The sequence below is a fragment of the Saccostrea cucullata genome, unplaced genomic scaffold, assembly GCF_032062105.1.
Source record: "Saccostrea cucullata isolate Sc308-1 unplaced genomic scaffold, CSIRO_AGI_Scuc_v1 ctg3343, whole genome shotgun sequence".
NCBI classification, from domain to species: domain Eukaryota; kingdom Metazoa; phylum Mollusca; class Bivalvia; order Ostreida; family Ostreidae; genus Saccostrea; species Saccostrea cuccullata.
The window spans coordinates 22,853-36,537 of record NW_026919252.1 but is presented as its reverse complement, the minus strand read 5'-3'; the positions used below and the strand labels follow the sequence as shown (position 1 = coordinate 36,537).

The following is a 13,685-nucleotide window of genomic DNA, read 5'->3' as shown; positions in this document are numbered from 1 at the left end:
AAAATAATTTTCTGACTCTTCAGTGTTTTACTTATCAAATGAAGGAGATAACAAGCAGTATTCAACGTCAAACTCAATAAAACAATACAAAACAGGAAAAGATCAATCACGGACCTCCAAAATATCAGAGGGGGATCAGGTGCCATGGAGGAGTGAGATTTAAAGAAGATTACAAAAAAAGAATCTTTTTGGAAATATTTTAACAAATGGAGGGAAATCACTTACTTTCACCACACTGCAGACCTATATATCCTGATAAACATCCACTTACACAGTCACCATTTACATCACACTGCCGTCTCTGACAATTAACTGGACATGTTTGATTACAATATTCTCCATAATATCCTGGAATATGGCATCCTATTCAACGAATTGTATTTTTTTTAATTGCCGTTGATCATTAGTTTTATCTGTCCAGATTATCCACAAAAAATGAAGTATATTGAAAGTAACTCAAAAACTCAGGTGACCAATTTAGGAGTTATGTTTCTTGGACTGTGAAATACATATATTTTTATTATGCTTGCAACCTTTTGTTTGATTACATTTGCCTTTTAATCAGAAAAAAAATGCAGAAATTTTCTGTAATTTACCATAGACCTCCAATTCACACAGTTCATTGTATGCGTACTGAGAGTAGTAGTTAGGATAAGTCACATTCGGTCTCCTTTCATTGTAATATATCACATAACGTCCATAGAGAGAACATTTGATTCTCTTGTCTTCTATAGGTGTTCCACTCACATTCTGTATCTCATGGAAACAAAGATGGCCATCATCTTTAGAAGTCGTGTTTGAAATGTAGAGGAAAAATCCAGCAAATCTGCCAGTGTACGCACTTGGAACTGAAATGAAACGGATTAATATCAAATTTGTATAAAAATATACATGTTTTGAAATACAAGGACATTACTTCGAGATGTTCTTGCCGAGTCAGCGAAGATGCGATGTATATTTACTAATCCTAGTTGAAATCCACATAACGTTTTCTGTCACCTCATTACCATCATTCGCTTTTTGAGTAGAGTCAAGAAAAATCCTTTTATCTTTGTTTGAGTGAAGAAGCTGATTTACAGTAGAACCCTTTGGTATACTAAGTCATGTATAAATTTGAACGAAAATGCTAGTAGATAATTTAAAGTTTCTAGTTTAATCCGCTATACACAGCCTTGTATAAATATTATTTTCTACATTTTTCATTGCACAACTTCGATTTTATGGCACAAGTCCAGAAAAATTTTGATTCTTGTATCTTGATCCAGTTATTGAATATTAAAACACACCTACTTGGTAGATTATCCGTTCTATAGAAGATGTTGATGTAACTGATGCTGACCACACTCTCTAGATCTACTCTCCATTCTGCTGTAACTTGCTCAACTGCTGATATTGTACACCGGTTGCCCGTAGCTCCGCGATCAGTATAATTCCCATCCACAGCCTTGTCTGCTCCCCATGGCCAAGCTCCCGAGTAATTAGCCATCTGCCAGGCAGGTTTCCGTAATGCTAAGTTTTCTATAAAATGACAGTTATGCTCTTATCATTTTAAAAAATCTTCACAGAGTTATTAATTTTATTTAATCAAATGAAGGGCCATGCCCTCAATCAAGGGGAGATAATAGGGAATTAATGAAAATTTGGTGGCATGTTTTAAAAATCTTTTTCACAAGAACCACTGTGCCAGGAAAGATGAAACTTATGGGGAAACATCCTCAGGTAGTGAAGATTCAAGTTTGTTCAAATCATGACCCCCAGGGGTAGGGCAGGGCCAAAATGGCCGACCAAATTTTTACAAAGAAATATATAGGAAATTTCTTTAAAAATCTTATTTTCAAGAATAGCAAAGCCATAATTGATCATATTTATATGGAAGCATCCTCAGGTAGTGTGGATTCAAGTTTGTTCAAAACATGACCCTGAGGGGTAGGGCGGGGCCAAAATTTTACATAGAAATGTAAAGGAAAATTCTTTAAAAATCTTCTTCTCAAGAATAGCAAAGCCATGATTGATCATATTTATATGGAAGCATCCTCAGGTAGTGTAGATTGAAGTTTGTTCAAATCATGACCACCAGGAGTAGTGCGGGGCCAAAATGGCCGACCAAATTTTTACATAGAAATATATAGGAAATTTCTTTAAAAATCTTATTCTCAAGAATAGCAAAGCCATAATTCATCATATTTATATGGAAGCATCCTCAGGTAGTGTAGATTCAATTTTGTTCAAATCATGACCACAAGGGGTAGGGCGGGGCCAAAATGGCCGACCAAAGTTTTACATAGATATATATAGGAAATTTATTTAAAGATCTTCTTCTCAAGAATAGCAAAGCCATAATTGATCATATTTATATGGAAACATCCTCAGGTAGTGTAAATTGAAGTTTGTTTAATTCATGACCCCCAGAGGTAGGGTGGGGCCAAAATGGCCGACCAAACTTTTACATAGAAATGTATAGGAACATTCTTTTAAGATCTTCTTCTCAAGAATAGCAAAGCCATTATTGATCATATTTATATGGAAGCATCCTCAGGTAGTGTAGATTCAAGTTTGTTCAAATCATGAACCTCGGGGTAGGGCGGGGAAAAGTATAGGAAAATTCTTTTAAAATTTTCTTCTCAAGAAAAGCAAAGCCATGATTGGTCTTGGGACTACTATTGGATTTAAGCTTTTCAAGTATAAATCAATGCTGCTTTTTCCTAGCCACAGTGCTCAGGTGAGCGATGTGGCCCTTGGGCCTCTTGTTTTTGTATTTCTGCCCAAAAGATTTCTTTTTCAGTCAAGCAGGTAGAATTTATAGTATAAAGTCACCAAATTGTAAAATTTCAGAAAGGTTTACCATTTAGGTTGGTTAAGGTCTTAATTACAAAGTTTGTGTTCGATGCCAAAAACCTCTAAAATTGCCATATCGCTTTATTAATATAAATATTGGCGTAGATGAATTATCGTCGCAGATGATATTTTTTTAAAAATAGCAATATTTAGATTGCTTATATGTTTCCTTTGATTTTCTGTAATCAATTTATAGTATAATATCCATGGACGTCTACGAATATATAAGCTAGTCTTGTGTCATTCTTCAGAGTCGTGCATTTCGTACAAAATCAGAAAACAGTGATGTCGTTGGAGCTATTTCAGCAGGTTTTTTTCTAATTATTCTCGTAAAATCACATTTTCAGACAGTAGGCATTACAGATGATGTTAATTTTATATTAAAATCACAATATTTTGGAAAGGTGTACATGTACTGTCGCACATATGACTGCATTAAATTTATAAGCTGCGCAAAGTCATGCGCACTCGTATTAGACTCGGCCTCATTAACCAATTTATCTGTTTCGAATACATATGTAGCAATATATCAGCATCACCTGCATATTGGGTTGATATAGTTCATTCGACACGAAAGAGCAGACTATACAAAAAATTCTAAATCTAGATATTCTATTAACAAAGACGTTGATGAAACAAACATGCGAACAGTTTTGTTTAAAGTTAGCATATCGAAATCCAATGAACAATTCAATTACCTGGCTTGAAATATATTAATTTAAATTCCTTATTGCTTTTTAGGTATATTTTCGACAAATGGGAAGACATTACTTACTATAATTACAGTGCAAACCAGTATATCCTGATAAACATCTCTTTACACATTGCCCTGTCACGGCGTCACACTGCTGTCCCTGACACGTAATTGGACATGTCTGGTTGCAAAAGTCTCCATAATATCCAGGAACAGGGCACCCTGTTAAACTAATAGTTACTTTTTATCTCTGTTCATCAATACTTAAAATTTTCTAGTTTATTAAAAATAATATTTATTTTCAAGTTCATGACATATTGGAAAAACCCATTAAACACAGATTATCTATAAAGAACTTTTTTTTTTATTTCTTGGAATGAGCAATGCATATATTTAATATACGATCGTACATTTACTTTCTTTCGAAGATTTTTAATTTTTTTTTCTTAATCATTTTTTTTTTATTAAAAAGAACATTTAAACATGGAGTAATGAACTGCAATTTACCGTAGACTTCTAATTCACACAATTCATTGTATGCGTACTGAGAGTAGTAGTTAGGATAAGTCACATTCGGTCTCCTTTCATTGTAATATATCACATAACGTCCATAGAGAGAACAGTTGATTCTCTGGTCCTGTATAGGTGTTCCACTCACATTCTGTATCTCATGGAAACAAAGATGGCCATCATCTTTAGAAGTCGTGTTTGAAATGTAGAGGAAAAATCCAGCAAATCTGCCAGTGTGCGCACTTGGACCTGAAATGAAACCGATTAATTTCAAATTTGTATAAAAATAAAGGTAGCCATCATCTATAGAAGTTGTGCTCAAAATGAATAGTGAAAATCCAGCAAATCTGCTAGTGTACGCACTTGAACCTGAATTGAAACCGATCGATTTTAATCGGTTTGTATACAAATTTTATATACTGTTTATATTTCTACAAAAATAATAATGTGTATGTTGGTTGCAGAAATATCTTGCCAAGTTGACTTGGCTTGTTTTTAACAACCTCTCCGCCCACTAAAAGGCGAGTTATCTAAAAAATACAGGCCAAGGAGGTGAAAACAACTAAAAGCTGAGGAGGTAGTTCTGGTGTTGGATGGAGGATAATTTTCGTTGAAATTTTCGCGTGGTTTCACCTTTTTAGTAAAATAATACAAAATGATCACACGAGGTGAAGAGCCACGCTGATTGGCCAAAAAGTTCAAACTGTGGTTTTGGTAAAGTTGGGTACAATGTACCTACCTAGGTTACACAGACCTAAGCATGAGGAAAGCTAGGAGCATTATGAAATCAATAAAATGACAAATAATGGATATGAATAATGCTAGTCACAAAAGGTTATTATTTTGTCTTTTATATAAATGATAACTTTTTTATACTACGTACTGGGATAATTATCCGTTCTGTAGAAGATGTTGATGTAACTGATGCTCACGACTCTCTCTAGATCTACTCTCCACTCTGCCGTTTGATTTTTATCTCCTGATATTGTACACTGGTTACCACTTGCTCCACGATCAGTATACTTCCCATCCACAGCCTTGTCTGCTCCCCAGATTTCTTTAAAATTGGTTTTTTGCCAGGCAAGTTTCTCTAATGCTAAATTGTCTATCAAAAGAACCGCACTCATTAGTTAAAAAAATAATACACGTTAATTTCATGTGAAGATATATAATAAAAACTATCGAATGTAGTTTGATTTCGCTGTTGATTTATATATAAACAATTCGAAGTTTGATGATAGTTTTGTGACTTCGTCAATTAAATCGTTTATTTCCATTACATGTTAGCAATATATCGTTATCACCTACATATTAACTTTATTAAATTCATTCGATTCGCATAAGTAGTCACTTTATACGAAAAAGTGTTGCTTTTTGTAAAGATCAAAACTCTTTTTTCCCTTTCAAATCATTTACTGTACAAAATTATACGACACGGAACTCTCACAACCAACGTCTATGATTAACGTGATTACTTTAACTTTTCTGTCCTCATTTATGCAGCAATAGTTAAATTACAATTAAATATTTCCTTTTTCTTCAATTAAATCACAGTTGTTTTAAGACCTGTTATTAATTAAACTACAATTATTTTACAAAAGTAATTAATTGAATTATAAATTACACTTTCAATTCTTTGAAAATTTTTATAATGGTATGAATATACAGAAAAGGGATCATTTACATGTACTTGTATAAAAGCGCTACATCTAAACAAACAATGAAGAAATAATATGCTATTAGGCATTGTGTATCTTTGTTGCTTAAATCACAACTTTTATTTACAAAACAGTAAAGAACTAGTCAATATCATTTGGTGCAGTTTTCTCCACACACCTACAATGTTCGTGTACACAAATTGCATGGGATATGGTATTTGATTAAAAGGGGGTACCGGTATTTTGAATAAGTAAAATGAATTGCAACTATAATCCCTCAATTTAATATTTCTTTTACTTCATAGATAATACTTGTACAAAATATAATTTGTTTTTCAGATACAAAATTCATTCCTTGAATTCTATTTTGATGTATATTAATAATTACATGTATCTTATTGAAAGTTTTTTTTTTTCTTATTTTCACACAATTGAAATAATTATCTCAGTGCATTGCCTTTGTCCAGCTTTGTCATCTAATTCATAGAATGAATACCGCTTTAGGGGGTTGATTTGTTTTGTGTAATTACAGCTGTGATCTGGAGGCAATTATATCTTTAATACCAACAAGGAAGAACATCATTAATGACACACATTTCTTTTTTTTTTTGACACATATTCTTATTTTTCATTGATCAAACAACAGAGTTTTTATATAATACAAATTTGTGTGTTTCAAAGATTAATAGATCTAAGAATGGTGGTGCAAAATTTAGATACACAAAACAAAAAAAATCATGTTTTTAAAGATAAGAAGGAAACTACATTATTATTATAAAATAAAATGTCTTCTGTATTAATGAAGGACTGAGTATATGTTCTGCAATAAAATAAAGACAGTATAATCGGGAAGTTGTTGTGACAATATATCATGCAAGTGTATTATACATGTATAAAGTTATTAAAATTAATGTACAGACCCTGAGACGTGCTACTACCCCACACGCTCGCTGCACGAACGGTACACGAACGCTACACGGTTTGCACGAAACGCTGCACGGTTTACACGAAACGCTACACGGTTTGCACGAAACGCTACACGGTTTGCACGAAACGCTACACGGTTTACACGAAACGCTTTGCACGAAAGGCTGCACGGTTTACACGAAAGGCTGCACGAAACGCTTTGTTCACGTTTCTCACACGTTTTGTACACGATTCTCGCACGTTTTGGCCTCGGTTTGGATTTTCTACTCGGAATATCTCGGACATTATTACGATTTTATCATTAATTAAATGGAAATCTTTCACAAGGCCAAATTAAGCAGCTGTTTAAATTAAATATTAGTACACTAGCTAGTATCATGTAAACCGATAGAAATATTTTATACTCTGATAGTTGTAATTAATTAATAAATAATTGTCATTTCGTATTTATTTATTTATCCAAACGTTTAAAGACGAAATACCGATATCATGAATGAATGTTTGATAAAATAATTTTTTTCATATATTAGTCATTCATTACAATGTATCTCTTGCATTTAAATATTTTTACGAGTATAGTTTAATAAATTAAACAAAAATTCGATTTCTTACTGCAGGAATATAAACTCATTGATTTTAAATAACATTGATTATATTGTGTTTGATTTCCGTAGGCAGATTATTTTTCTTGATTTTGATTTAGTAATAACATTTGCATATGTACTCTACTAACGATTATTGATACATTCTTAAAGAATTTTTTTTATCTTACGTAAGCATTATCTATAGGAGGGAGAGCGGTAAGAGTGGGGGTTAAATGTGATGTCTTAATCTATTTTTATTCTCTTTTTCTTTTACTTGAAGCCTAAAAAAATAACATCAGTATACCCATCATACTGTAAAATCCTTCATTTAACAAACACGACTCACGTATGTTTAAATGTGCACATTAATTAATAGTCGTGGCATTTGATTATACATTGTACATACAATGTAGATCGATCTTTACACCTGCAATCGGGTATAATAAAAAGAAAACCGAAATATCTTAGATGAAATGAAAAGAACGTGATTTATAAAACAAATAATAGTCATTTATTCATGATTTACTCCTTAAATTTTCTTACATGATATTCACGAAAAGACTACCATATCAGTTCTGTTTATTTTACTGTTTACGGCTAGAAATTCGGAATAACAAATAAAAGATGAAATCCGCTGATATATAAGTTGTACCCATTAAATACCTATAGAACCATTTTATTAAAAAAAAAGAAAGAAAATAAAACCCACTCGTAATTTTCAGGTGTCGAAAAGCCGTGATTATGTACATATATATAACAAAACAGGTTTTCGGTAGCCATGCACTCGGAGCCCGTGATCGCTGTTGTAAATGACCTTGATCACAGTTTAAAGGCGAAAAGAAGACTCCAATATATTTTTAAGGGGTGTATCTGCGCACACATTTTACAAAGGATTTTTTAAAAAGAATAGAAAATTAAGCATTTATAAACTAACATTAGATTAAAGTTACAACAAAAAAAAATGAAAGACTGTACTAGTAATTTAATTTAAGACCACCACCACCCCCCCCCCCGGTTTCTAAACATGTGGTCATCGGTGCATGGGAATGAAAAGTTTAATCCATTTATTTGACAATAATCAGCAACAAATTATATGTATTAAAAGGTATTAAATGACACATCTTTTCAAAACTTTCTATCACGTACTTTAAATGTAAAGACAAGAGCGCAGTCCTGATATATTTTTGCTTTAAATTAAAAATTAATAATAATAATACCGGTATTTCTTTCCTTGTTTGAGAAAAAAAATATTTAAGAAGCCATGATCGCGTTCATATCATATTAAAATAAATGCCCAATAAATCAAATATATATTATACATTACCGTGTAATTTCATTTTGTTGTTCCAATTTTTTACTCCTAAAATATCACAAGCATAACGTATTCAATAATAAAATACTAATACAATTTGAGATCCTGACCCATCGATAGCCATATTTAAAATGAAATGACTTCCGAATGAATCTTACACGATTCTTGCACGAAAGTCACACGTTTCTCACACGGGTCTTACACGAAAGTCGCACGTTTCTCACACGCTTCTCGCACGCTCGCTACACGGTTTGCACGAAACGCTTTGGAGCTTACAGGAAACGCTGCACGGTTTACACGAAACGCTACACGGTCTGCACGAAACGCTGCACGGTTTACACGAAACGCTACACGGTTTGCGTGAAACGGAAAGCGCACGAACGTCACACGCTTTTTTGGGGTAGTAGCACGTCTCAGGGTCTGTAATGGAAAAAAGTAAGTCAAATTACTTGGTACTTTTTCATTCTAATTATTTAAATTACAATTAAATAACAAAAATTGTTCAATTACAAATTTCTTTCAATTGAAATACTTCAAAAATGTAATAAATTACACTCAATTACAATTATTTTTTTTTCTATTTTCCCATCCCTGTAATATACCTTCATCACCTTCATACGAGATATTTATATGTCAGTTGATTCGAAACGCAAGAGCCTGATTTACACTTACAATTTCGAAAACGAGATAAATCATTGACAAACAAGTTGATGAAACAAGAATTTTTGCAGTCTCATATAAAGTCATTATTTCGTAATTTCTATGGTCGATACAGTGGCCATTTTAGCTATTACAATTTATCATTGTGTCAAATACTGACTGACGTTTTTCATATTATTGTTAGTCCATTACTTATACACTGAAATGACGACGGATTTTTCCGTTATTTCTTGATCATGACAAGGAACACACGGCGTGTTTGACCGGTCAGCAGAGAATGCGCACTCCTACATGGCATCTGATCCCACCTTAGACGTTTTCGAGGTCCGTATTTGCTCTGCTCCTTTTTTGTATTGATTTATGGACTTTTGATCTTGAATACCTTTCTTTAATTCCATATACTTCCTTTCTTTGACTATACACACAGAAATTGCTAGAAGTAAGTCATTTTAAAAGAAAGTTTCTTTAATGGCAATTGTTTTGTTCAAGTAGGTCAATTACAGAGTCAAGGGCACATGGTCAAAAATCAGTTGTCAAACGACATGACCAAGAATATTTTTTTTAAAGTAGGTTTAACTTCAAAGTCAAGATCAGGAGGTCGAAAATTATAGTGTATTGAAAGATCTTGTCACAAGGAATATATGTATACTTGTTTGATATGAAAGTCGTCATTCAAAAGATATGACCAAATTTAGAGTTTTTGTTACGGACGGACAGACCTATAACATACAGAATGACCGATTTAGAGATTGACAGACGGATGAGATTTATAACCCCTCACTTTCGCAAAAGCGGGGGACAAAAAGGGATAATGTACATTTACTATAGCTACCTGTACATTAAACATTTACAATATTTGGCGCAAATTTCAACATGTAGCTAAGATTTGATTGAGCTCTGTAGTTTATACACTTCACATAATTTACATACATATATGTAATTATATAATCTTATTTATCAAGAGGAAGCTGCCTTTCGATATGCGCACTTAAACTTGTTTAAATATAAAGCGCTCGCAATTTGTTACATTGTAAAAAGATATAATATTGCAAAATAGATTTAATCTAATACATATAAATAAAATTTTAATCTTACCTTACAATAAAAAAACTTCGATGAAAAAACTAAAATCAACATTTATGTTTGATCTAAACCGGGAAGTCAGTTATAAACATTGCACAAATATTTTGAGAATGGTATGTAATATTTCACCAGCCTATTTTAAAAGGTGTGCATAAAGGTAAAGCACCGTGAAGTTTATATTCTAAGGAAATTTTATCTCAATAAAATGTAAATTTTCAACCGAGTATTTTTGTATTAGGTTTTCTTTTTTCCTATGATCCGCTAAAAAAAATTCAAATAAAGGATGACAGGACAATAAAGTGTGCGAATCAAGTGACACTCAATAAGACAAAATGATTTTTTATGATAACATCTGCTGAGGAAATTTTTCCCTCGTTTATATTTTTTTTATTTATTTATTGTACACAAGAGATGGAATTTCAAATGAAGTCACGTATTTATGCAAGGGTTGTATTGGGAAATTGTTAACACGGTGCACGTGACTTATAATGATCTTTAGATTATTCAAGAAGGATTCACTACATTTTTTTAAACAAAAAGAAAATCATATTTTCCCTAGAATTATTCCATACACCAAAGGTTAAACAAAAAAGGCCATCAGCATTATACTGGCATATTTCACTGGTGTTAGAAATGGTCATGATGTTACCAAGTGTCATTTCCTAAACTTTTGGCACTGAAAAAAGGTATAAAATTCACTATAAAAATTGAAGAAGAATATTGTATGTGATGAGAATTAGAAATCTTCAAACGAGAAAAAAAATGTATTTTAATTTATGCGTGCATTGACTGCGATCTAAGATACATGAGGTAAACATATTGCTGTTCATGTAAATTCTATGTTAAAATTGCAAGCATAGAAGTTAATTAAAGTACATGTGGGCGTATGGCTGCTTATGTTATTTGTATGTTAAAATCTGCTTGCATTTAATGTGAGCTACAATACATAGGGTCAGCATATTGCTTCTCATACAAATTGCATGTTATCTGCCTGCTTCTATAATCTGCATTCTTGTCATATGTTCAACCTCACCATAAATTTGTTTATGAATTCTCTCCATTAGGTGAGCATAAGAATGCTCATATGAAATGTATTTAGTCCATGGATGTATATATATAGTCATTTAATTCCACATGTTTTTTCATGTTTATGCACCACTCTGTATATATGCATGATTATACTAATAATAACTTGTTTTTATAAACTCTGAAATTAAACAGTTAATTGTAAAACTGATTACATGCACGTAGTGTTACCATAGTCGATTAAATATTTTTCACAAATCGTCCTTTTTGGCAATTGTTATTTCAATGTAATTCAAATAAAATGCACTTTACTTTGGTGGCGCTCCATGCGCCAAGTAATCGTTTACATGTAGTATGCTTTCTGACTTCTGACTCCTACGCTACCTTCTTCCTGTACAAACCATTCTAACATTATCTACTAGTATACAATCGCTTGGATAAGTACTTGGTTGCAATGTAACATACATGTATCTTTTTCATCATTGGCCTTATCCAAACTGTATTGTAATTTATATGATATTATACATTCTTTTGTTTCACTTCTTGTCATTTATCCTGGCAAAAAGAATTCAGAAACTTAAGTTTTTGTTTTCCTTAATTGGTTTTAGCAACAAGAACAAGCAAAAGAAAACGAAACGCATTTAACTTAAATTAAGTGTGTAATTTGTTTAATGAAAACTTGAGAATATAAAAGTAATTTTATTAATTTATATTTATTTGAAAGAAGTAACAAGCTCTCATAAAAAGTAAGCAAAAATAAAAACATGCACGCACGTGTAACATATAAGAAGAATATTTTCCTCAACAAAACACTAAACGCAATTCTAAGTTAATTAATACAGGTAACGTACTCTTTATTAAATAAAAAAAATTGTAAGCAAAACGGGGTTGATTGAATTGAGATTTGTTTTTTCCTTAAAAAAAAAATAAAATTCAATGACAACTACATTCTTAAGAACTTTACTTTAAACATCTTCGTTCTAAAGCATTGGAACAGATTTACATTATTGTTTGTGTTTATCTTTATGTTTGTTCTTTGTTCTGCACTCAAAGCAGAGACTCACAAAACCTGTGCCAACCAGTCGTTTTTAATAACCTTTCTACAGTTTTTAATGTACAATTTTTATTATACCCCCCTCTTGAAAAGTGGGAGGGTATACTGTAATCAGTATATCTGTTCGTCCGTCTGTACGTCTAGCTGTACGTTCGTCTGTTACGTTTTGGGGTACTCATCTCTTATCCGTAACTCCTCTTATACCACTGAGTAAAATTTCATGAAACTTTCACAAAATCTTTATTACATATTGCCATTGTGCACCTCCTATGCAACAGCAAAAATTTCACTTTTCCATTATAATCATATGGAAGGAGGAAGTATTATTTAGTGAGCTCATTGTTCACAGTACCTCTAGTTCGGATTATAAGAACTTTTTTTTCTCATAAGTACAAAATGATATATATATTTGCCTGAAATATAAAGGTAAAAATAATACTCAAAAGCTGTCTACATTCCTTATTTATAAAGCAAGAAAGGAGAAAAACAATTATTACATGTAACATGCAAATAATTATGAACTGCTTTTCTATATCCTTTGTAAAAAGTTGATTCTTTCTATATTATTATCACTTGGAAAATGTTTCCGATTTTTGAGTTTTGTAAAAATTAAATTTTTCATGTTCTTTTAAGAGAATTTAAAGTATAGCATATTTACACATACATTTCCTATTCCTCGGCTATGTACATGTATGTTCCATATTTACATAACCAGAGTCACTGCCAGAACTACTTATGAACTCTTATTAACCGGTCACAATATATTCGACTGAGTTTAAGTAACAAAGTTTCCTTGTAACACAATTTTATAGAAGATCGAATCGTGATTTTATATCATGGACATTTCAATATGATACCAAAATATTTTTTTCAAGGGGCGGTTAAGCCATATTAAGGTTAATATGGGAAAACAAATTCGTTGCATTCTCCCATATAATATAAAACGAGAGATGTCATACCGAAAACAAAATTTCAAAGTTGACATATATATTTGCAAAGATAATGGAATCCTTGATTTTTAATGATGCAAGAATATGAGTATTCAAACAAGCATCAAATATGTAATTATATTAAAATTTCTAGAAAAAAAAATATGCATACTATGATAATGAGTAGGTGTGTAATAATAAAACAACATATTTTTTTTTATAATGTATAAAAAAAAAGAAATATTAACTTCATTTACGTGCTTTATACACTGTACCATCTGCTCACATTTTATATGAATACAATACGGTGGAATTCAATGTGATTATCAAAAATCTCTGGCTGGTTATATGGTTAGACGGTGTACAATTTGAAGAATAATGTGATACTTGTGATAATAAAAGTTTATTAAGTG

General features: G+C 31.8%; 1 protein-coding gene across 5 annotated transcripts in view; it reads right to left on the bottom strand.

Annotated features, from left to right (window-relative positions):
* The window catches only part of LOC134283128 (cell death abnormality protein 1-like), a 93,949-nt gene that overhangs the window by 64,547 nt on the left and 15,717 nt on the right, over positions 1-13,685 (bottom strand). The window contains exons 2-3 of one of the 5 annotated variants that reach the window (XM_062765629.1): positions 3,611-3,751; positions 1,291-1,518 (exon numbers count right to left, since the gene is read on the bottom strand). The exons of 3 other annotated variants lie outside the window; for them this stretch is intronic. In XM_062765629.1, coding sequence (XP_062621613.1) covers positions 1,291-1,486 — 196 coding nt within the window. In that variant the 5' untranslated portion in view covers positions 1,487-1,518; positions 3,611-3,751. The remainder of the gene's footprint in view (positions 1-1,290; positions 1,519-3,610; positions 3,752-13,685) is intronic. One more of the 5 variants, XM_062765621.1, reaches the window with a different exon arrangement.